Here is a 22,883-nt window from a genome sequence, read left to right on the forward strand (position 1 = left end):
GGGTCATTTGGCCACAGGATCCCGACGCCTCGCGAGCCATGGCGCTGTCTCCGGAGGACGAGGCCGCGTACAACATGCTGTCCATGAAGATGCAGCGTGACGTCAACTGCCTGGCAGACCCGGACCGAAGCGTGCGCCGCCGAGCAGCGGACAAGCTGCACCGCACGCTGCAGAACGAGGCATCGCGCGTGTCTGCTGTGGTGCTGCGCACTCTGTGCGTCGCCAACCTGCAGCGCCCATTGTTGCAGTGCGCCGAGAGCGACGCAGTGGAGAAGTGTCGCGAGCGAGCACTGACTTCACTGCTCTTTCTGTGCGAGAACGGGGCTCTGGAGCCGTCGCAGGCTACACTGAAGGAGCTGGTGGCGCTGGCCAACGTTCGTCTGGGCAAGCTGCCGTACCCGGAGCCGACGGAGGAGATCCGCCTGCTCATTCTGCAGCTACTGCACGCGTTCTTGAAGCAGCTTGCGGCGGCGAAGGAAGTGGCGACGTCATTGCGCGACGTCATTTCGGAGTTGGCCAACGCATTGGGCAAGACCGCGGTGGACCCGTTTCCTGATGCCAAGAAGATGTCGGCGGAGTGCGTCATCCTGATCTCCAAGAATTGGAAGAGCGATGTTGGGATGCAGATCGGCACCATTGTGCGCCCCATGGTGGCGAATCTTGGCCACCAGCACAGCCGTGTGCGCGTGTGTGCGTTGCAAGCACTGGAAGCTGCGGTACCGTGCGGATCGGAGGCTCTACCGGAGCTTATAAAGGAGGTGCTGTTGCCGACTGTGAGCAAGGTGGTGTTTGATCACGCGCCCTCTGTAAGAAAGCAGTTGGTGATCACACTGGCTGCGTGGCTGGCTCAGATCGAGCAGGTCCAGCAGTTCGAAGCTTCCATCTTCCCAATTTTTCTTGCAGGCATCGCAGACGATGCGCCAGAAGTACGAGCAAGCTCACTCACAAAGCTGAATGAACTTTCGACTATCTGGGAGGGTCGTGATGACGATGGAGGAGTCAAGTCAAGCGATGTGGAGCTAATGGAGGTGGATATGGACTCAGCAAAGAGCGTACCGCCACTTTTCTTCGAAACTCGTCCTCCGCTAGGCGCTCGTAAACTTGCTGCGAGTATTCAAGCCCAGGTCCTACCGCCTCTTCTCGAAAAAACGAGCGACTGGACCGTGCATGTGCGTGAGCGCTACACGCAAGTTCTCAGTGCGTACCTGATTTTGCTGGAGCAAAACATGAACCCATTGCTCGACAAGGTTTTTGCGGCGCTAGGCAAGACCTGCCGCGATGATGAAGAGGCCGTTTTGAACAGTGTGAAGGCGTGCTCCGGTGTTGTCGGCTTCTACGCTGACACTCAAATGATTTTGGCTTCTTTGCTGCCGATGGTGGCGGGTCGCCTAGCAGGACAGGATACCGCACAACATCGTACTAACGGCTTGATCCTACTGGGTATGAGCATCGAGGGCATGACAACAAATACTATTGGAGCCCACCTGGAGGTACGGATTGCTAGTCGAAGCATCTTCTTAACACAATTACTCACCGTCCCTTGTTATGTACGGTAACTTCGTTTAGCTTATTACCGAGGCACTGTGTGATGCTGGTCTTCGTGAATCCGAAGTAGCAGACCTTCAAGATCAACTGGCTGGCGTCGTCTCAAGTATTGTGAAGACGGCCGGACCACTGCTTGCCCAAAAAGACGAGGTCTGCTTCCGACTGTTTTGGGTACTGAGCCACCTCCTCGCCTCGACTTCAGAATCGTCGGTTGCCTATGAAACAGTAAGTTGCCATCACGAAAAATGCAATTGAGCCTGGGATATACTACAACGCGGGGCTAACATTTACTTCTAATATACTAACTACACACTGGATGCATCAGGCAACCGAAGCGATGGAAGAGCTAGCAGTGAAAATGGAGAAACCTGTTGAGGTAAGAGTTAACCACGATGCAATTACATGTGTCGGTGAATAATTTTCTAACTGCCCCATATCGCTGTTTTCGCAGGCGCTTTACGGGTGCTACATGGGTAAACTCTTACATACGATGGCGCTTCCGGCTGATTCAACTGCGAGTTGGCAGAAAAGCAATCCAAGCCGTGTATTGTTCGACTCAATCTGTCGGCGTGGGGGAGCGGTAAGTGTCTTTTATCCTTGATAGCACGCACCCTACTTCCATTGACGATGATGTATCCCAATTGTACATGTATGCAGGCATGCGGCGAGAATCTGGAGAAAATTGTGCCCGTCTTTCTGCTGCACCTAGACCCGGCCCAGGATGCAGATGTTCGCCTCGCTTTCCTTGCCTTGTTGGAGACAATGCTAGGGACGGATGCTATTAGTCAGGTACGTCAGATCTGAGGTAGTTTGCGATTCCGTGGTGGAGTTTCTGACGGGGGTATTGTGTTGTTACTAGTCCTTCAAGGCATTTAGCGTCTCGTTGCTCCAAAAAGCTATCATTCCAAACATCGTTTGGCGTGGAGGACGTGTGGCTGCAACCATTAGGTTGGTTTTTGCATTGCGCTCGGAAAAAATTATGCACCTGCTGACCCCCCCCCCCCCCCCTCGTGCTATTTCCAACAGAAAAGTAGCTGTTGCATGTGCGTACACGCTGCTTCGCCAGGGTATTGCGGACCAACCGTGCTTGTTCGAGACTGCACCCCAGGTACCTTATGGTCTAGCTATTGCTCACTCCTATCTACGGTTTGCTAATACTTTTCGCTGTCTTGCAGATGCTGCCTGTACTGAAATCGTCAATGGACGACAGTGACGCAAAGACTCGCCAACTGGTTTGCCTTGCGTTCCAGTATCTTTTTGTTGCACTACCTGGGTGCTTGGGAGGTATGTCGAACGTAAATGTCTTCTAAACGGAACAGTTTCGCTTACACACGACGTGTTGTGTTGGGCCGAACAGAGGAGCCAGTACATCAACTCTATGCAGAGATTTTGAAGCGCCTCGATGATAGCAACGACACTGTGCGCAAAGCGGCTTGCCAGACATTTGCCACCTTCCTTCAAGCTGCACCAAAGGAGCACTTTCAAGGGACGATCATCGACTATGCTCTGGACTGCCTTTTTGTTCACCTCGATGATTCGGAGCCCGATATCCAGGTAAGAAAGCGTAGCAAGAATGCGGCTTGATGCTTGAGTATGTGCATCCAATCGACTAAAACGTAATGCTTGTGTTTTTAGGATGCTGTCTTCGATGTTTTGAAGGAAACGGTTGCCATTGACGCACCCCGACTGGCGAAGAAAGCTGAAGAGAACCGGAATCGCCATCAAAGTCCTCGCTACTGTGACCAGCTTCAGGAGTTAGCGACTGCAAAATCATCATCATGATCTAGAGCCAGGTAGCGCACGCAACATCGCCACACTCGTCGAGCCACCACCAAACACGAACGAGCCCGGAAAGCTTTTCCGCTTGCGAGAGATCACGCTGTCTCCAGCTTCTGCTCATCCAGGTTTTTGAAGTACGCAATCATCTCGTCGATCCGTCTCTTGTTTTCCTCCTCGTTCTGCAGCTGTCGCTCATGCTTGAGCAGCTTCCGTTTGCGAAACGACGTCTTGGCCGCTTTGAAGGCAAAGCTCGGCGGCGACTCTTGACTCGCAGTACTGTTGTCGTTCTTCTGCCTCTTCGACAACCCCTTCTTGCTTGCACGACTTGCGCCACCTTTCCGCTTGCTCTTCCTGCCTGGTTTCGCCGCATTCACCGCATTCTCCTACGGAACGGCATGTCAGCGCTTTATCAACCCGTCACACCGATTCCTCGACTACCTTATCCCCATCATAAGAGCTGTCTGTCACACAGCGACGTTAAGAGAGGAGAGAACGGTTAGCACGAGTGCCAAAAGTAACTGCATTCTTTCCTCGGCTATATATGCCCTCGCCGTTGTCCAGGTATCAACCAGACAATGCAACAGAGACGAAGGTAGGCAGATCCACTCACTGTCCTCTTCGGGCGTGTCGTCCAGCTCGTACGTCTTCTTGAGCGGCGCCTTGGGTGTCTGTCCGCGCGTCCGCATTGTCCCTGAATTCGCGAGTGCGCGCGCGCCAAATTGCAGAAGTTGAAGTGACAATCACTCCTCGCGATCTTAGGTGGTCGACGATTGGCTATTTGTGACCTGTTATTTTTGGCGAACCGCAGCTTGCCAACAGTTTTTCTGCGCGCGGGACATTTCTCTTCCCCCGCGATCACACAAAGAGCAAAGCAGCCGCCATTAGCGCCATGAAGGTCGCGTCCGACGAGCCCCAGGGAACCATCACCATGGAGGCGCAGCAGCACGCGCTGCAGAAGATCAGGAACCAGCTCATGAAGGCTGTCGACATCCGCAACGTGCGCGGCATCTCCCAGTTCTTTGGATTCGGTACGTCTTGATCACCTCGGCGTCCAGTATTGATATCACCTCGCTAACTGGTGTGCTGCGCTCAATTGTGTGGGAATTATGCAGGCGAGGAGAAGCCCTTCAATGTGCCTGGACGTGAGGTCCTGGCCTCCCGATGCCGCAAGAACGCGCTGTTCTTTAGTGCCAATTACGCCATCTCCGCGGCGTTGGTCGGCGTCGTCACGATGTACGTAGACACTTGATATGTGCTCGTGTAGGAGCATGAACATTATACTGACTTCTTCGCGTAACGGTTCGATGCAGCCTCCTGAACCCGTTCTTCCTGTTCGTACTCATCTGCCTGGGCGGCTTTTGGATCTACATGTCGAGCGCGACGGCGAACGAGTCGCCGGAGAACCCGACCAAGATCATGGGACGCACGGTGACGCCCGACCAGCGCAAGCTGGGCATGCTCGGAGGTTTGTTCTTGCATTTGAACGTATGCTTATATCGAAAATGTCGCTCACGGGAGTCTTTGTCTCGTGGTGATTGCAGTGAGCGCTGCTGTGATTGTCGTGTTCGGAGGCTCCATTCTGTTCACGATTTGCTCGGCTAGGTAGGTTTGCTGGATACGTTTTTGGCAAGCAAACGACCGCGATTTTCATCATGCTTACGACTGCGCTTTCGTATTGTGCTACAAATTTCAGCGGAGCACTCGCCATTTCGCACGCGATTCTGCGTGACTGCCCCTCTATCTGCGAGGAAGATGAGTTGGGTTTCTTGTCAAGCGAAGGAGACCAGATCGCAGACACCGTTTAAGCATGACCTGAACATCATGCTGAGGACAACTATCTAGGTCTGCATAGATTGATCGGAAAGGAGCTTGTCGGTGTTGCGTACGATCACTAGGAACACCAAGCTTAGAAAAGCTTAACAATATCAACTCAGTTTCGCCGACATTATTCGACTTGTATGAAGTCGATGTTCAAGCAAGAGCAGTGCACTGAAGGTAGGGATAACTTACATCCTACTGCTGGTATCGTCAGCTAGCAATTTTCTTAAGATCTTGAACGCTTATCGCCAAGATCCGCTTTACGAGCCGTTTTGTTATCGTTCGTGGTGTTACAGGGGTTCGAGTCGACTCTCGACTCGCAAGCCCATGCTTGATTTAGAGATCTAATGGAAACACAGCGACTCGCAACTACAGTAGTTAAAAAAATGTATCGACCGTCAAGATGCATGTGGACAACTACAGTTTATCTTCCTTGCCACGGAAGGGCAGCCGCGCAGTTCGTAGCACAATATGAAATCGCAGTCGTACGCGCGTAGGAAAACACGTTCGTTAACTTAACAGGCCAAAACGTATCCACGCAAATACCGAGCCCCTCGTAACCAGAATGGAGCCTCCGAGGACGACAACGCTCGAGATAAACAATAGTCGTGGGCAGCATCCCTGGCACATCCATACTCTCACAAGCAGCAACATACACCTTCGAGTCAAGCTTTTGTCGGCAACCCATTCGCCAAATGTACAGTAGTTACAGAAGCGAACTGGTGAAACAACTTGATGTGTATGTGGGTAAAAAATGTGTTAATTAGAGAATTAACCGAGGCTCTGTGTAAACCCCTATTATAAGTTTTGCGGTCTTCGTACCGCCGAGTCCGTTTTCCATACACTTGTTCTGTTAGTCGAGCAGCTTCAGCATCATGCCATCGTTGTTCTCTACGTCGACAAATCCAACAAACGGCTGGCTAGCAGCACGTTCGGAATGAAAAATTGATTGTTCGAAGGAAACTTAATTTGCGGCGGTTGTGCTGCTGGTGCTGAAGCGCTTTTCCAAGCAGGAAAGCAGAACATTTAGCGGCTGCGCTGGGAAGAACACAGTCGAGGAATGCTGTCGCTGCGGCTGACTCCACCACTACACCATATTTCACCCACTCTTGATAGCGGAAAAACTGCTGCCAGTTGAGCCACTTCTGCTGCCGGTTTCGACTGTTGCTACTGGTTGAGAACGCAGAGTTCTGTTGCGGCTGCATGTCAAGTCTGGGTCGGCTGGGTGCTGCCCGACGATGCGAGGAATCTGGCGCTTAATGAGCCATTTATTTATTTGTTGCGGTTTAGTCGGCTAACTGCACCCGATACTGCGCTCTGCTGCAGCCTCGCCGACGGATCCATGCTGGAACAACACGCGCCCACGGTAGTCGCCCATACATGACAGCACGGATCACACAGTCGCAGAGACTGCGTCGCCAGTGCTGCCCAAGTCATATGCATATATGCAGTAAATTAAAGATCTTGACACCAAACAAGCTAGGTCGTGCCGTCGGTACCAAGTTGGTGATTTCGTTGCTCATGCCAGCGTTCGCCACGCTCACAAATCTGGTCTCTTCGTTCTTGAAGGCGGCGGGACAGTTGGCTTTGAGTTCGTTGAGCCCATTGCTGACGTCTCGTCTTGATTCCCAGGTTCACATGCCTCAAAAGCGTTTGGCAATATCGTTGAGATCGTTCATTAGCATCAATGGTGCAGCTGTACTCCCAGTACTCTCGGAGGGTAACCCAGGTACCCAAGAAAATCGACTCATGCAACACCTTTGCCTGCCCCATAGTGTAGGACACTGCCTCTGACCATACTTTGCTTCCTTTCGTCATAGTGGGGTACCGTTGCCATCCTTCAGGGGCTTCGTAGACGGCTAGCTGAAGGCGATCCAACTGCTGTCGAACCGTAGTCCACCACGTGGGTTGTTGAGCGTTCTCGTTATCATGACCAAACCAGTCAAAGCAGGGATGTTGTCGTTGACTGCCGTCTCGCTCCTCCACTGGTGGCAGGTCAATAATCCAGTCATCACTGCCGAGGACTTGAAATAGAGGGTACATTTCCGTTCAGTGTGAAAACACCGATTAGAATAGTGCGTTCATTTGTTTGGAAGACGTCTGCCATGGTGCAGCTACGCCGCTGCACAACGAATGCCTCAGTACGCATTGCTAGCTGGCTTGCCGGTATTTTCACAGTCCAAAAACCTCAAGTATCATGTGCCCTGGTGAGCCAAAGTACGTCACGACCCAATACACCAGTGGGGATTCCCCACATGTTCGGTAGCAATCCCATGTCCTTCAACGCTAGATCGAAATTGTTGTCCTCATCCATAAAACCAATGCCCCCGCGAATGCACGCTTCGAAATCGACTCTGCGTCAATGCTTTCCAAGATAGTCCGGAACGCTGTCGCTCCATTTTCCTGTCGTACGAGCTGACAAAGGCATCCACATTTGCCCCCCGGGTCAAATTGTCATGTCAAATTTTCCTCATCGGCCTTACTGCTCCGGGCGGAGTCGAACCGTGGCATTTTCCTCAGTTATTCGAGCTACACTTGCTGCTGAGGATGGCTGCTTCGGTTGCCTACAGAACTGCGTCGTTGGTTTTCCTTGCTTTCATACAAAGGCGTTAGTACGCTGAAACCTTTGATGGCGCGCCACATGTGATCATCCGTGGTCGCGTTGATTTTTTGTCTTTTGCGGTTCATCGTACCCGCAGTGAATATGATGCCATGCAAGGTCCGTCCGAAGGATGGTACGAGTAGACATTGGATTGCGCCACAACCCACGAAATTCCCGACTTCAGCGCTTGCTGAGTCTCCCCATGTCTTTCCTGCAACGGCGGCAAGGCTGGTCTGCGTGTTTTCACGATATGTGATCAAGCCGGGCGGTCGGAAGACATCTCATCCGTGATAATACATAACGCTGGTGGACGCCTACCGACACGTGCGGACGTCTGCCGACACTCGTTAACTCTTTCGGCGTGCGCCTGGTGCTGCAGGCTCCGCGCCCGAGCTTCCTCTCCGACTTGAGCACCATGGGGCTTACTCGATCGGCGATTCGCGATCATCGATCGCCGAACAAGAGCCGCGGGCGCCGGCCGGCTTGAGGTCCCTCCTTCGCGCCGGACTGTGACGGCGGCACGGCGGCGCCAATGAAGCGGGGGCATGGGTCTTCTGCGCCTCCACCGAGCCTATCAGCGCCGTCGCATGGTCTCCGTTGGTGCCGCCGTTGAGCTTTCATGGATCGTCATGGTGTTCTGGTGGTGGAGGGGGATGGGGGTGAGCGGATAGTTTTTGGCCTATCACCGATACGCTCCCGTTTTCAATAGAATTTGAGAGGACTAGTACAGTACCTCGGTATATCACCACCCACTGCGTTAGTAATAGACGCTATATTTCCAAATTGCGACATATCAAGTATGTCAATTAGACGGGTGAATTAGTAGATAGAGGTTGTACTACTGCTGCTACCGTACCCCAATCGGAGACCGTATTACCACCACGGTAACAAGAGGTGCATCTTGTCATCCGCGATCTTTGATCTCATTGGTCACCGAAAAGTCACCGCGCACAAACCGGACGAAAGTGCAGTTTTTGGCATAAAAACCGTTTGTCGTGCATCAACCGGCCTGCGCAATGTCGCTCGCTGCACGTCACTCCGCGAGCGCGGCGCTGGCGGCGTTCTCGGTGCACGTGGCAGCAGCAGCTCCCGGAGCAGATCCGCGCGGCTGTTTCGCGGCGCAATTGATACGGAGGAGCGCGCGCGGCGGCGGTATGAATGGCCTGCGTGCGGCAGCCGAAGCTGCGCAATTGGCCCCGCTGGGTTCAGCCGCGACCTGGTTCGGGACTGGTTTGCTGGCGTATCTCGCTGGAAACTATGATTAGGCCAGCTTCGCCCTAATTCGGGGTGCAGACTCTGTTGCTATTTGCGCGGCGGAGTCTTTCACCGATGAGATGCCGGGCAGCAATCGATTCGGTCGAAGAGGCCTCGATGGTCGGGGTCTCGCGCCGCCCTCTCTGCATGCACGTTTGCCGGCCGCGGGGCTGGTGCGTTTTTACTCGGGGCCCCGCTCAATGCCGGGATTTTCCACTCCAATCCCATCGCCTTTCGCAATGGGAATTTTCTTTTGGCCGATTTTGGCCAAACAACTGGACATTTTTGAGGATAGGGCAACCAGCGGCCTGCAACAGCCTGCTTGCGGCAGTTCATTCTGGAATTCGCCTCCTCCGCGGCACATCGAGCCCCGCGCAGCAGCAGTAAACTCAACACCTCACCTCTCCTTCAAGAACCATGTGGGTGTTTGGCTACGGCTCGATCGTCTGGAAGACTGAGTTCCCCGCCGAGGACACGGTGTTCGGCTACGTCGAGGGCTGGCACCGCCGCTTCTGGCAGGGCAGCCCGGACCACCGCGGCTCGCCCGAGGCCAAGGGCCGCGTCGTGACGCTCATCAGCCGCGAGGAGATGAAGAAGTTCGACGACGAGTACGCGCACCTGGCGGGCGACCACATCACGTGGGGCCGCCTGTACAAGGTGCCCGATGAGGAGGTCGAGGACACGCTCACCAAGCTGGACAACCGCGAGCAGGCCGGCTACGACCGCCAAATGGTGGACGTCCACTGCGAGGACGGCGTGGTGCGCAAGGCGCTGGTCTACATCGCCACGCCCTCCAACTCGGACTTCCTGGGCCCTTCCCCAGTGGACGAGATGGCCAAGGAGATCGCCACGCGCAGCGGCTTCAGCGGCCCCAACTTCGAGTACCTGTTCAAGCTCTGCGACTGCATGCGCGCACTACACGTCCGCGACCCGCACCTCATCGCGCTCGAGAAGGCCACGCGCAAGTACACGTCGGCCATGAGTTGGAGCACCAACGACACTGGTTGTGGCGTACAGTAAATTAGAAGGCGCGCAGCTCGGCTGCGCTCCGACCCCCAGCGACCGCGGCACGAGCTGCGCCTGTAAATTATTCCAATAGAGGCAAATACGAGCCGATTTCTGTCACCAAACCAAAGTACGCGTTCGTTCGTTCACTTGCTTTTGGCCGTGCTCGTTGCCACGTAACGGCTTGTTTGTGAGAGGTGTATCGTATCGGTCCAAGCCCGGCGGTAGCAGGAAGCGCGTCACCATTATTCAGCGAAGCATTCGCTGTGCAGGCGTGATGTCAGCATTCGACGTGCCGCAGTGCACGATTGACAATTGTAGAGGAGCAGCTCTTCCTGCGCGCGCAAGGTCGCGTGCGGGTATACTTCCAGGAGTTCGAGGAGCTGGAAGGGTTTGCAGTGCTGGGCGCCAACTTGCAGCGGCTCCTGGCCAAAGTAGAGTTCGAGCTCCGCGGCATTTTCCTTCACCAACACGATGTTGCATGCCAGGCTGAGCAAGTGCAAGCCGAGCTCGACGCTTGCAAGCAGGAACTAGAGCGGCAACGATCAGTATGCGACCAGGTGATTGCGGCCGCGCGAAAGCTAGCGAGGAGTGCTCCTGCAGCTCTCGAAAAGCGTACGAACGAGTTGCAGTCGTTCCACGCCGCCGAGGTCAAGCTGCGGGAGAAACAATGGACCGTACAAGCAGACAAACGGTTGCAGGACCACGTGCAGGTCCTCTCAGACACGTACGCAAGGCAGCTAGAGCTCCTTGAGCTGGAGAATGCCCAACGAATTGAAGCTCTAAAGGAGAAGCTCGAGGCCAAGAAGGACGCCGAGATCGGGTACATACGTGCACTGATGAGGCTCCAGATGACAAGCCAACTCGACCGCGAGACGCACGAACTGCTTGGTAGACGACAACGCCGCCGCTAACTCAAAAAATAAACTTGCAGGGAGTGAATGTTCGACTCATTTGACATTTGAGCTGAGGCAAAACATGGTGCTGGCAATCCCTTGCCGTTTTCTGCTGCTGCGGTCTGCTAGCGGCTTAAGCTAGCGAAAGCATCGATGTTAATGGACTTGCCTTGCTGACTCTGCTGGCTGCTTTGGAGGCTCGCCGGGTTCATGAGCTGCGAAATGTTGTAATTCACGCCGCCCATGCCGTTCGGTGCACCGGGCTGTTGTTGGCCCGTGAAGGAGCCTCGCATACCTTGCTGTTGCTGCATGGGCATTCCTCCCATCGGTGCACCCATTGCCATCCCCATTGGCTGCTGATAGACGGGAGTTTGATTCATCATGTTTCCCATCGGACGGTTGAACTGCGGCTGCGGCTGCGGCTGCTGCTGTGACTGTGACTGCTGCTGGTAGGTACCATTGTGAGCCGCAAATGGATCCAAGTTGATGCTTCCGGCTGGCTTGGCCATTACAGGCGCAGCAACAGCGGCGAACGGATCCACATACGCCGTTGGCTGGGGGATGGCAGCAACAGCAGGAGCTTGTTGCGGTTGATGCTGCTGCTGAGGAGGAGGCGCCACGGTTGTGGAATCTCCCGTCGATGATATCTTAGCCTGCAAACACATAGCACAAGATACAAATCAGTGTCATGCAAATCAATTCAACTTGCCACCATGGGGGCAACCACTTACACTGGCCAGAGGATCGAAGATCAACGACTGTGCCGACACGCTCACGCTAGGACCAAAATCGTCGATCAGGTTAATTTCAGGCTGCTTCTTGGGCTTTTGCGCTGGAGGGGCCGGAGGCGGTTGGTGGGCGTTCGTTGCTGCGGCATTAGGAGCAATCGGAGCGCTCTGTTCCTGCAATGAAGAGCGTTGGCCAGCATATTGTTGCGCACTGCTGAACCCTTGTTGTCCGTTTTGCTGTCCGGAAAAGCTTCGAGTGCGGCCATTCTGCTGCCCAGAGGAGGCTCGTGGACGAGCACCTTGGTTGCTGAAGCTCTGTGTGCGATCCGACGTCGGAGAGTTGCCCGTAAAGGAACCACGAGAGCTGCCCGTAAAAGAACCCCCCGAGCTACCCGTAAACGAGCCGCGTGACGGATGGGGTTCGCTTTGCGACGAAGGCGAGGCTCCGCCAGGCCCCCAGCGGTGTGTTCCGTACGCATCTATTCCGCGTCAGCCACGACGTCAGCAACTATTAGATCAAGCAAACTAATGCATAGTTATTCAACACGTACTTCCAGGAGGAGCATTCGGTTGCGCGTAGGTCGCCGTAGTGATCGCGTGCTTCTTACGACGGTACACGTCCCAGCGACGGAACGGGACTCGGTCAATGACGAAGTCTACCACATTACAACAACATCGTGATCAGCCCCATTCATCCTGCGTTTCATCCGAACAAGCCTATAATACCTTACCGTATTTCGGGACATCGGCTGACTCCAAGTCATTGATACGCACTTCCATGACCACATTGAGGCCATCCAAAATCATCGAGAAGCTCCAGTCTCCCAACGTTGCCTGCCACATCCGACAACCCCACAACAAGCACCACACATCTTTTGTTAAACCACTTTCATATCTTGTCAGCCTCTTCAACTAAGATAAATCTTCCCTTACCGTTGCCGAGAAATGCATCTGTCGGCCGTCGTACTGCACCACCTGCTCATTCACAAGTGCCCAATCATCAGCCGTCGTCCACTTCAAATAGACACAAGCTATCGAACACCGAGTCCATTGAATCCACCACGAGGCCTAGCGCCGCACCTTCTTGTAGCTCATAACCGAGTGGATCAGCACCACCTCGTGCGTGCGGTCCGACTCACCCAGCGTGAAGCGCCAAGTCACGCGCTTCTTGGAGGCCGCCACCATCTCGCCGATGTGCTGCTCCTCGCGCAGCACGCGCTTGGGCGGGCCCCGCTCCAGCGGGTCCGGCTGCGGGTTGTAGATGCGCGCTGCGTTGCCCGAGTACATGGCGTCGGCGATGCTCAGGGTGGGGGGGTGAAGAGAGTCGAGAACTGAGAGAACTGAGGTCGAACGAAGAAGCCTTCGCTCTATGCGGCAGATCTCTTGGGTTCTGATCGGGGCATCACCCCCCCCCCTAATTCGGGGTTGTAACGAAAATGAAAGGGGATGTAGCGTACAGAAATGTGTGACGTGTGACGGTGGATATGCTGACAGCGAATGTATTTGGACAACTTTGCGGCCAGCGTCTGGCTTCCTCTTCTTCTCCCTTACGTCGAGTGTGCACTCTAAGACGGTCTACCTACGAGAACGTCATGCCGAGACCCAGTTGAGCGCGCTTGATGTTATCCTATAGAGCAGTAGAGCGTATTAGTCAACAACTCCAAGAAAACAGCAATCGGGCACAAATCCTCACGTGGTCGTGCGCCTTGAGAATCCACGAATAGTTGGCTTCGAGGCGGCCGATGCGGGTTCCCCATACAAGTCCCAGACCGACGGAAACACGCGTGTCGTCGGCAAGGTTCTTCATCCACTTCTTCTCGTCGAGCAGGCGGTCCCACGTGGTTAAGTTGCCAGCGTTGGCAAAGAGCTGTCCGCGCAGACCCAGCGCCTGTAGCAACGAACACACACAATCAAAGAGTGGAGTTGTTAGACCAGCACTTCCAGCGTGATGCAGACTATCTGCAGACTTACAGCAAAGAGCGGCAAGGGAACGGGGAAGCCCAAGGCCGCCGTTCCGTTGTAGCTCACGTCGCCACCGAGCGCATCACCTTGCGCGACTCCTCCGTCCAAAGGAGAAGCGCGCGGACCAATGCCCTTGTGGTTGAAGCCACGAACGTTCATGGGCCCACCCAGGAAGAAGCGGTCGCTAATGCGCGCAGGCCGGTGCTGCTCACTGCCATAAGACTTCACGGTTCCGACGTGGTATGATAGGCTGAAGTTCAGGATCGGAAATCCGAAGACGACAGGCCCCAGCGCTACGTGCTTTTGGCCTTCCACCTCCGCCTTGACGAATTTCACATCGCCGACAAGACCAGCAATTTCCGTCCTATTCATCATACATACAAAACGTCAGATCATGACGAATAATCTGCGGTTTTAGGTAGGCTGGCGCATCACTTACGTGTACTTGAAGAGTCCACCGGCGGTCGGATACACTGCGTTGTTTCGGTTGTCATCCGTGAAAATATATTTCACACTGGTCTTTGTGGACGGCATCGCTTCCGCCAAGATACTGGGGGACGCGCGGTAGGCCGTGGGGATCTTGGGGTCACGGCGAGGGAGCAAGTCACGCCAGCCAACGTTCAACGACAAGTCGTGTACGCCTTCGTAGTCACTGATGGAAATGCTTCCGGCACGAATCTTCTCGTTGTACGAGCTCAACCATTCTTGGTTCTGGAAAGAGAGGACACCCGAGTAGGAATGGATTGTTAACCAAAGGTAGCCAACACCATAAAATAGAGTAAACGAGACGACGTACGTGGAGCTCGTTGGTGCCGACAGCGCTCAAATACAGCGGCATGCCCAAGAATCGGGGCTTCTTGAACGTCGCGCGCTGGGTGTTACTGCCCGAACGCGCGTAAGTGGCACTCAACGTGATCTTCTCCGCTTCTCCCAGTGCGTTCGACAGCGTAAGTGAGGACTCCTGCAACAGAATGCAAGCACAGCGACACCGTCAATAATCTTTCCAATGGCGCTGATACTCGAATCGATTCTGCATCGTACTCCTGCTTCGTCGTTGCCATCAGTGGTGGCGCCCACGTGGAGAGACCGCCAGCCCTTCTCCTTGACCGTGATGGTCACGTCGGTCTCATCATGTTTGCCAGAGCTCGCTGCATTCGACACAAGTCGGTTCGTCAGAATCCATACCACTAACTAATAGCTTTACACACAGTGCGAACCCTTGTCAAGCTCAATGTTGATCGACTCGAAGATGTCAAGAGCCTTGAACTCCTCCGTTGCCTCCTCCAGCTTCCGCACCAAGTGACCGATGCGCTCAGCACCGTACGCCTCCTACAGATTCAATAGCCACCTTGTATTAGATCGCTGATACAGTGCAATGGTCTGCTACCTTCAGCTGCTGCATGATCCGTACCTGGAGCTCATTCTCGAACACTTCAGGCCTGTACAGACACCACGAGTTTCAATAGTTAGATCGCCTGGCAGGCTCGAAGGCGACAGAAGGCACGGTTGGATGACGCACTTAGTGCGGTCGTTGCCCTTGAGGAAGACCTTGCCGATGCGCATGTGCGGGCCCCACGGGTGCGGCGGCTCGGCCGCGGCCTTGGGTGCCTCGCTCCTGGTGCTGGCCATCACGCTCCCTTTTCACGCTCGGTTCGGTTCTTGGCCGCAAATGCGTGAACTTTTAAAAGAAAAAAAGAAAAAAACGACAGTTTAATCGGCCTTAAAAGGCGAGAAATATGTCTAGCTAAAAGCGACAATTTAGTCCGCCCCCCGTGCAAATTGTCGCATTGTGTATCAAAATATGACGAGCGTGTGGCGCCGACTGCAGCTCCGGATCGCAGGCACCACGCCTGCGCGGCGCTTCCAAGTGCGTTGCATTTTGCTACGTCGTACAGAGGGGATATACTCTAGATATACTTGCCGCGTTGAACTGGTGCTAATTGTGCTGTGGATGTGGAGCAGGAGGAGGCGGATGTGGGCGTTGTCGCGGTGCTGAGCTGCTTTCGGAGCCTGAAGCTGGACCCGCAGAACGCCAACAAGTAAGGATCCTAATTTGTGGCGGGAGTCAAAGCGCAATGCTATCGCTTTTGCGGGTATTAATATTGGGCTGGTGCTGCAGGGAGCATGAGGAGCTGTTTGACCAAGCTGTGGAGATTGTTGGCACGAAGAAGTTCGAGCAGCAGAAGCAGTATGTGCAAGGCGAGGTCGCCAAGCAGGTATATTGCTTTACAGGTGTTATTTGATCCCAAGATACGGTAGCCTGGTGCTGAGGTTTCTGCTGGTTGTGCTGTCTACAGGTCCAGAGCTGTTTTGAAGCTGTGCTGCGCATGCCCAAGGACTCGGAGAAGAACGTGCCAAAGATGTCGCTGTCTGGCTTTGAGCGCACAACTGAAGTGGAGGAGAAGGTGCGATAGTAGGCATCGAAGTTGCTTTGCCAGCTTGCAACATTCACTAATGGGTTCTCTACACACAGCTCGGTATTTCCGACAATTTCCAGAAGCTCTTCGGGTTCACTTTGAATGTGGAGAAATCCAGCGTTCCTGACGCAGGTGACGGTGTGAAGCTTCGTGGTTCCGCTCCGATTGGGTCGCTGGTGGTACGATAGAAAAATGGCGGTTGTGGTTTGTGATTTGCTTCTTACCTGGTGAACATGACAACCCGATCAGGCTCTGTACCCTGGCATCGTCTACCTGCCAGAGCACTACAAGAAGGTATGTAATCTTCGGTATTATTTTGTCAATGCAATGGTTTAATGTATGCTAACCTCAGTCTCGTTATTACTGATAGAAACACTACCTTAGCGAGCTTTCGAATAACCCGTACGCTCGAGCCCGATTCGACAGTGTGATCATTGACGCCAAGAATGAGTGTAAGAGTTTGAGATGCATCCTTTACTATGCACTGAGCTGACTTGTTTTGTGAGACCAGCCTCGAAGCCTCGCAACCCGCTCGCTGTGGCACACAAGATCAACCATCCTCCCAACGGAACCCCTCCTAACGTCCTTGGATTCGCCTTCGAATTTCCCCCGGAAGGTTTGTCATTACGTCAGTTTTTACTACCCAAACTACTACCCGTGTACTTACTATCTCCTAACTCGTGTGCAGAGCCATTCACCACGAAGGAATTCGATGAGCTCATTCCGAATAGCTTTGTGAAGGAGCCTTCACGCCTCTCCATGTTTGGCAAACGAGCTATCGTGCATGTACGCTTCCATAAAGGGCTGAAGTTGATCGGTCTGGTACTTACAGTCTTTGCTGGTGAAAAATTGAAACAGAGTCTGGCCTTCATCGCAACGGCGGACATTGCAGACGAGGAAGAGCTGTTCCTCAACTACCGGTAAGTGCTTGCCCCCCTAAATTAAAGCAGTTCTGCTGCTAAACCTGGGCGTGACTGAACCAGATACAACCCGGACCACCAACTGCCTGAATGGTACACACCTGTCGACGTCGAAAGTGACCGCGCAATGTGGAAATGATCGGCATCCGCTCGAAGATTTTGCAAGCATCGCTGCGTTCCATTTCGATAGAGGAAAGAAATGCATTGATCTGCTTAAATGGTGAAGTGAATTCGAGCTGGTGAGCCACCACAACATGCACCTCCACCTACTGGGACTAGCCCGAGGCAAATCTTGCGTGGTTGGTCTTGCGCGTTAACGCTGACGTCTGGTCGGCTTCAATTTGCGCTTACTTAGGGAATTCTGCATTGTTGGACAGAATGATGCCGACGATGACACCGAAGATGCCCAGTGCGCTTGCGAAAATCTCCACAATCAAGATCGTCACATACAGCGCCGCGTTCTGCGCATCGGCGAGCACGCAGCTGCTACCAGCAATGCCGACGGACACGCTGATAAAGCACAACAGCCACACGTGAGTTTGATTATTAGCGCATTCACACACAAGCAACAGGCGACTCGTACCCGCTCGCTAGATTCGTCAAGCCCACTGCAACACCCGAGCCGAAGACAGCGTATCCTGCAAAGTACAGCGCTTGCTCGTTGATCGGTTCGTCTCCCTCATTGCGCAGACCCGGCTGGTTCATCTGTTCAGCATTTACACACAGGCGATCAGTACTTGCGAAACTGTCGTAGTCAATCTACGTTTGTTGCAGCAAAACTCTCTCGCTTGACTGCAGGTCGCACCTTGCTCTGCAGAATGATAGCAATGATGACGCCGTAGATTGCAGTGGCTTCGCAGAAAATGATGCTCACGAGGTTTTTTGATCGCACGCGCGGGGCCTTCACTGCGGCGCCTAACAGACTCGAGCCCGTGATAAAGATGCCCCTGTAGCGAGTAATCCAAGGCAACAAACTGTCAGCGCTTCTACTATTATTCCAGCAGCCAGACGAAGCTCGAGACGCACCAGGCGGCGCCGACAATGGACAGTGTCAAGCCGAAGGCCACGCCCATGCTGCCCCACGCATACGGCGAGATGTTGCTCAGCACGTCGCCCCAACCTAGCAATATCAACAGCACAGTATTATGCATAATCAGCTTCCTCTATTGACCTCATTTTTCTCCGCGACGACAGCGAGTTACGCGTCCGTAGTCGCATGTACATGACGCCAGCACTCTCTTCTCTCACATACCTTGGTTAAACAGCTCGTCCGTGGCCGTGCTCATGGCGATATCCTGCTCCGAACGAGGTGGTGATCACTGCCGCTTTAGCTCCGCCCCCTTCTATAAATCTGTGTGGGCCGTTTCGGTTCAAAAGATCAGAACGAACTTAGTAGGACAGTTAAGTTCGCACACCTCCAAGCTCACAAGGCACTGACCATGGCGGGCAAGGCGGACAAGCGCGCGCTGTACGTGGGCGGGCTGGACAAGCAGGTGACGGAACAGGGTCTGTACACGGCCTTCGTGCCATTCGGGCCCATCAAGGGCGTGCAGATCCCCATGGACTACTCCACGCGTACGTCGGTCGACGAAGTACTCGGCGGTCAATTGGTTGGCGGACACTAACTATTCACTGTACTGCATTCGTCGTTGCTGGTGATGGAGCAGAAAGGAGCAAAGGCTTCGGCTTCGTGGAGTTCGAGGATGAGGCCGACGCCAGAGCAGCAATTGACAATATGGATGGTGCGTATGAATGCAGCAGGTATATACCGGTGTTTCGGCTAAAGGTGCAGGTGTTGTGTGTGCTGTGTTCGATCACTAGAGTCGGAGCTTTTCGGGAAGACGCTGCGCGTCTCCATCGCGAAGCCGGACCGACCGAAACTCGGCTCAAACAAGCCAGGTGCGTTGCTAAATGAGGCATGATGAACTATTGTAGTGGGGAATCTGACGAGGAGTGTCTCTTGGCAGTGTGGGCGGAAGCGGACGAAGCAATGGACTCTGCGGACACCACCACCCAGGATAGCAGCGAACCGCAGGCATAGTTTACTTTTCACTAGATGGACTAGAAATGCTCAGATAAAAAATGTGGTGTGTGGAGATCTGGCTGGGAGTCGCGATGGCTGAAATGTAGTAACTAGCTGGGTGCTGCCACAGTCTTCTACGCAACAGAGGTCTGCTTTTGGGATCGTGTAGCTCCCGGGTACGGAAGACGGGTATTTGTGGAAACCGATTAGATTGTCTAATTGGGATATAAATCGGTTGATTAAGCAGATGATATAGCTTAATCGGGTCTGATTTGCTAAATCTGACCTCCTAATTAGATCGACACACTAAGATTTGTACTCTGATTTGACAGAGCGGTCAGTTGTGCCTACAACGCCATGTGGCAAGCTGATTTAGCTGCTCCACAGCTTACAAAGCCCGGGACGGCTGATTTGCATGCTAATCAGCCCGAATGTCCGACACCCACACGGCATTCGGTGGCCGATTTAACGTAAAACCGACAAACGCTAATGCTGACGAGAAATGACAGCGCAAATACATGACTTCAGAACTTGATAAATAGATAGCAGTACACATCGAAGCTCACAGAAGCGTATTTAATACACGCGATGCTATTTCTCGTTAGTAGGTACCGGTACATGTACGCGAATCACTCAGCTCGTGGCGGTAAGTGGTCGCTCGTCGTATTTCTGGCGGGTAATGAGGCAACCCCCATTTTATTAACCTTACACCGATTTATACCCTTACCAATGCCATATGAAATCATAAGGATCCCCGATTTAGTACCAGTCAAATCTCTCATGAACGCTGCTTTATCAGCTAATCCGCTCGGGCAATCTAATCGATTTCCACAATATCAATTACGGTAAGCATATACTAGCCGTAAATTCTACTGCGTGTGTCGTACATCTCGTGAAGGTCAACTCACTCGAGGAGCTGCTAGGTTGAATTCAATGGCGCCTTATTGCGCGAGTGCTACGGGGACACACATCGATTCATGCCTATCCAACCCGGAGATTGAGCTGTCAGTTAAATATATCGGTTGTGTCTCTCCCTGCGTAATGATACTGTCGGGTCGCTGCTCGACAAGTTCAAAAAAAATGTCGGCTTAGCGGCGACGATTGTCTGCAGCTTTCTAGTTGTTAGTGAATCTGCTCTAGCGGTCAGACCTCAGAGAGAGCGCTGCAATTTTGGGGCCGTAGAAGTGCCACACTGAACACTGCCAGGCGGAGCTACCAGTGCTTGCTGTCATCCGCACGCCAGCACCATCTTACCCGGATTCGGCTCTGAAGATTCAGACTGAGCCAACAGAACTTATCCCGTCGGATCGGTGATCTTAGCGGGTCCTTCAACCGGGTCTCACCACGATTTCGTCATGAATAGCATCCCAGGGGCATTACTGCTTCGTTGGATCTTAGGCGCGCGTCACCGCGCAGCGCGGTCCGCGCTCCATGTGTTGGGGCTGCCAGCTTCAAATGCTTCAATCAGGAGGTTGAAGCAAGCTGGATACTGTGGGGTGACTTGGTACAGAAGCGCCGGAACACAGAGGATAGCAGCCTAGCCTGGACCTGGTGTCACGAAGATGGAGTCCAGCAGCCGTGGACACAACGCTGCGTGACACTAAAGGCGGGAAATCCATCGCTGGAGCATTCCAATCCGCGGCGGTTGCGCGGAATCAATTAAGGCAGCGCTGTCGTGGGTGTCTTCGAAACCACCTCGGTCCATCTGCGCTTGCGGCTCATGCAGTCGCGATCGGTCTCAATCGCCACGAGCTCGTACGACTCGGAAATCGCGCGCGTCGCGCAGGCGCGCTCTCCTGTAGGACATGTGTGCATGTACAACGGCGCGAGCGTTGCTTGACTGCCGCTAATGCGGCGGCCAGCTGCCTTCGAGCCAAGCGCTCTGTGCGGGCGGCGAAAGCCTCAGCGTCTGTGCAATTTTTGCGTAACGGTGGCGTCACACGCCGAGCCACACAAGCTCGGCCTGAACCGGCTCCACCCAGCTGGCGGCATACAAACACCAAGTCACTTCTGGCTCTCTGAACCAGGGGTCAGGGGGAAGGTGGGACCAACGCCAATCAAAAGCTGCAACCGCTGACGTCTTACTCGAGGAGCTCCATACGAACGCGAAGCGGACGTCTGGTCGTGCTCACGGCGCGATCTCGCTGTCATGCGCCATTCGCCTTCCAGCCTGCTGGTGTGCACTGACCAAGGCACGCCTCCCGAAAGAAGCCGCCGATGAACCCCTCGTCGCGCTACGCCTACTCGCGCAACGGCGACCAGGGCCGCGTGGACGAGAAGTGCCTCGTGCGCGTGCAGATCCCGACCGTGAACTCGACCGAGGGCGGCAAAGTGCGCTACCATGTGCGCGTAGTCAACGTCCGCTCGGGCCAAGTGTGGGAGGTCGCGCGCCGCTTCTCCGAGTTCCTCAAGCTCCGCAACGATCTGATCGAGTTCTTCGCCAACACGGACAAGAAGTGCCCTGGGTGCCGCAACTACGAGAAGGTGCTCAAGCTCTTCGAGTTCCCGCGCAAGCACGTCTTCACGAGCGTCACGCCCGTCGTCATCAACTACCGCAAAAAGGCGCTGCGCAGCTTCATCGCCATGCTCGCCTCGCACACCTTCACTACCACGCCCAAGTGCCCCACTTGCAGCGGCTTCCCTTTCACGGGCGTCCGCGACTGGCTCACGACGGATATGGTAGCAGGGAGCGGCGCCGCCGGTGGCGCTGCTGGTACTTCGCCAACGAACGAGCAGATCCGCGACACGATGGACGTTAAGGACTTCATCAACTACCACCCGGTGTCGAACACGATGCCTGTTGATCAGGAAGGCCGCTTCGTGGGCAGCACCGTGAAGTACACACCTCCGGTCGTGAGTCCGACGAAGCAGGTGGACAACAGGCAGCAGCGCCGCAGCCCTCCTCGTCCTCAGCCAAAGAGGTCGCTTACGCCGAAACAAGTTTCGGAAAAGGCCGAGCTGCGCTACAGCGACGGAGCATCATCGACCAGTTCTAGCAGCGACCTGCCGTCTCCTCCTTCGGTTGACGAATTTATTATGCCGGCACCAGCCGCAGCGGCGCATGGAGTGGAGTACAACGATGTGGAGGGTGAAGATGAGAAGGAGGAGGAAGCTTTTACTTCTTTCGTGGCGTCTTCAACAGCGTCTTCGAATGCTTCAGAAGCACGGAAGCTCGAAGAGCAACCTGCTAGCGAGCCACCCGCCAGCGATGATTCTTCCGGCAGCCCAACGCGTACGACGGAGAAGAAGCACTTCAAGTTCACCCGTAGCTCCATTGGAGCGTACAGCGAACGCTCGTCCGTGCAGCCCCGCGAAAGCAGTATAATCGACATTGACGGCCTCGACGATGAGGACGATGAAGGCCTGAACATGGATTTTATGAACTCGGTGTCCATGGCTCCCACTGCCTCCAAGTAAACCAGAACTGCAGAGTCAAGCGAGCTCTCACCGAAGCCGTTGTAAAGCTAAAGAGTCCGTGCAGGGGCGGCCACGATAGGAAGTGTCCGTCTTCGTGCATGTGCAAGCTTCATTAGCGTAAAATAGATATAGCACACCAAAGCAAACCGTAAAGCCATTTCCTCGTGTCATAACATACGCAATCCGAGTAGCTCTTAGCAGTAAGCTCACTGCAAACTTTTTTATTTCGATGATATCCACCGCGTCTTCACCAAGCCGCACAGATTCCGATAAGAAAAAAAAATGAACTATATGAATTGAAGGGATCTTCCTCGGTGTTTTCGGGACCAACTCATCCGTTTTTTGCTGATGCAATAGCTACAGCACTGTGTGTTGCGTTAAAACGTGTAAGCTTACGGATCCATTCACCTATGACTCATCGTTACTCAGCCGAAGCAGCCAAACACATACGAGCTTAGGCGAATCTTTCCTCGTCACCTTGTCCTTCTGAAATGCGACTATCCCGGTCCATGCCAGC

At 54.1% G+C, this 22,883-nt stretch overlaps 11 protein-coding genes across 11 annotated transcripts; 7 read left to right on the plus strand and 4 right to left on the minus strand.

Annotated features, from left to right (window-relative positions):
• Window positions 1-38: 38 nt before the first annotated feature.
• PHYSODRAFT_477034 (hypothetical protein) lies at window positions 39-3,327 on the plus strand (the record flags this gene model as incomplete). Its single annotated transcript, XM_009517154.1, has 10 exons — window positions 39-1,490; window positions 1,567-1,770; window positions 1,871-1,921; window positions 1,997-2,125; window positions 2,203-2,334; window positions 2,405-2,493; window positions 2,572-2,653; window positions 2,721-2,829; window positions 2,903-3,099; window positions 3,181-3,327. The coding sequence occupies 10 exons, from the start codon at window positions 39-41 to the stop codon at window positions 3,325-3,327; spliced, it is 2,592 nt and encodes an 863-aa protein (XP_009515449.1).
• A 92-nt stretch (window positions 3,328-3,419) lies between these two features.
• Window positions 3,420-4,010, minus strand: PHYSODRAFT_468522 (hypothetical protein; the record flags this gene model as incomplete). Its single annotated transcript, XM_009517155.1, has 3 exons — window positions 3,420-3,707; window positions 3,763-3,781; window positions 3,931-4,010. The coding sequence occupies 3 exons, from the start codon at window positions 4,008-4,010 to the stop codon at window positions 3,420-3,422; spliced, it is 387 nt and encodes a 128-aa protein (XP_009515450.1).
• Window positions 4,011-4,214: 204 nt separating this feature from the next.
• PHYSODRAFT_353486 (hypothetical protein) lies at window positions 4,215-5,217 on the plus strand. The gene is made up of 5 exons (XM_009517156.1): window positions 4,215-4,352; window positions 4,437-4,557; window positions 4,635-4,789; window positions 4,866-4,926; window positions 5,018-5,217. The coding sequence occupies exons 1-5, from the start codon at window positions 4,253-4,255 to the stop codon at window positions 5,127-5,129; spliced, it is 549 nt and encodes a 182-aa protein (XP_009515451.1). The 5' UTR covers window positions 4,215-4,252; the 3' UTR covers window positions 5,130-5,217.
• Window positions 5,218-9,415: 4,198 nt separating this feature from the next.
• Window positions 9,416-10,018, plus strand: PHYSODRAFT_248364 (hypothetical protein; the record flags this gene model as incomplete). The annotated part of the gene is made up of 2 exons (XM_009517157.1): window positions 9,416-9,562; window positions 9,656-10,018. 2 exons carry the CDS (start codon window positions 9,416-9,418, stop codon window positions 10,016-10,018), a joined length of 510 nt encoding a protein of 169 aa, XP_009515452.1.
• A 281-nt stretch (window positions 10,019-10,299) lies between these two features.
• On the plus strand, window positions 10,300-10,917 carry PHYSODRAFT_469482 (hypothetical protein; the record flags this gene model as incomplete). Its single annotated transcript, XM_009517158.1, has 1 exon — window positions 10,300-10,917. A coding segment is annotated over one exon (618 nt), but the record flags the coding sequence as incomplete, so codon positions are not given.
• A 677-nt stretch (window positions 10,918-11,594) lies between these two features.
• On the minus strand, window positions 11,595-12,914 carry PHYSODRAFT_477719 (hypothetical protein; the record flags this gene model as incomplete). Its single annotated transcript, XM_009517159.1, has 5 exons — window positions 11,595-12,106; window positions 12,179-12,283; window positions 12,359-12,461; window positions 12,561-12,602; window positions 12,708-12,914. 5 exons carry the CDS (start codon window positions 12,912-12,914, stop codon window positions 11,595-11,597), a joined length of 969 nt encoding a protein of 322 aa, XP_009515454.1.
• An 899-nt stretch (window positions 12,915-13,813) lies between these two features.
• PHYSODRAFT_353487 (hypothetical protein) lies at window positions 13,814-15,254 on the minus strand (the record flags this gene model as incomplete). The annotated part of the gene is made up of 7 exons (XM_009517160.1): window positions 15,109-15,254; window positions 15,001-15,028; window positions 14,807-14,918; window positions 14,631-14,737; window positions 14,386-14,550; window positions 14,029-14,300; window positions 13,814-13,953 (listed from the first exon to the last, which is right to left on the minus strand). Coding segments are annotated over exons 1-7 (933 nt in total), but the record flags the coding sequence as incomplete, so codon positions are not given.
• Window positions 15,255-15,390: 136 nt separating this feature from the next.
• Window positions 15,391-17,065, plus strand: PHYSODRAFT_309093 (hypothetical protein; the record flags this gene model as incomplete). Its single annotated transcript, XM_009517161.1, has 11 exons — window positions 15,391-15,456; window positions 15,552-15,628; window positions 15,709-15,805; window positions 15,887-15,994; window positions 16,063-16,185; window positions 16,256-16,300; window positions 16,377-16,458; window positions 16,518-16,622; window positions 16,695-16,792; window positions 16,865-16,926; window positions 16,990-17,065. 11 exons carry the CDS (start codon window positions 15,391-15,393, stop codon window positions 17,063-17,065), a joined length of 939 nt encoding a protein of 312 aa, XP_009515456.1.
• Window positions 17,066-17,273: 208 nt separating this feature from the next.
• On the minus strand, window positions 17,274-17,999 carry PHYSODRAFT_476756 (hypothetical protein; the record flags this gene model as incomplete). The annotated part of the gene is made up of 4 exons (XM_009517162.1): window positions 17,274-17,436; window positions 17,510-17,631; window positions 17,732-17,873; window positions 17,953-17,999. The coding sequence occupies 4 exons, from the start codon at window positions 17,997-17,999 to the stop codon at window positions 17,274-17,276; spliced, it is 474 nt and encodes a 157-aa protein (XP_009515457.1).
• Window positions 18,000-18,365: 366 nt separating this feature from the next.
• Window positions 18,366-18,967, plus strand: PHYSODRAFT_470319 (hypothetical protein; the record flags this gene model as incomplete). Its single annotated transcript, XM_009517163.1, has 4 exons — window positions 18,366-18,501; window positions 18,594-18,668; window positions 18,748-18,825; window positions 18,894-18,967. The coding sequence occupies 4 exons, from the start codon at window positions 18,366-18,368 to the stop codon at window positions 18,965-18,967; spliced, it is 363 nt and encodes a 120-aa protein (XP_009515458.1).
• Window positions 18,968-21,117: 2,150 nt separating this feature from the next.
• PHYSODRAFT_284207 (hypothetical protein) lies at window positions 21,118-21,748 on the plus strand (the record flags this gene model as incomplete). The annotated part of the gene is made up of 1 exon (XM_009517164.1): window positions 21,118-21,748. A coding segment is annotated over exon 1 (542 nt), but the record flags the coding sequence as incomplete, so codon positions are not given.
• Window positions 21,749-22,883: the final 1,135 nt, after the last annotated feature.

This window comes from Phytophthora sojae, assembly GCF_000149755.1.
Source record: "Phytophthora sojae unplaced genomic scaffold PHYSOscaffold_1, whole genome shotgun sequence".
NCBI classification, from domain to species: Eukaryota; Oomycota; class Peronosporomycetes; order Peronosporales; family Peronosporaceae; genus Phytophthora; species Phytophthora sojae.

Bases quoted from the DNA above. Each gene is read 5' to 3' on its own strand.
- PHYSODRAFT_353486 (XM_009517156.1), top strand. From the start codon at position 4,253: ATGGAGGCGCAGCAGCACGCGCTGCAGAAGATCAGGAACCAGCTCATG. The intron at 4,353-4,436 runs GTACGTCTTGAT...GGAATTATGCAG, and splicing joins CTCCCAGTTCTTTGGATTCG to GCGAGGAGAAGCCCTTCAAT. The intron at 4,790-4,865 runs GTTTGTTCTTGC...TGGTGATTGCAG, and splicing joins CAAGCTGGGCATGCTCGGAG to TGAGCGCTGCTGTGATTGTC.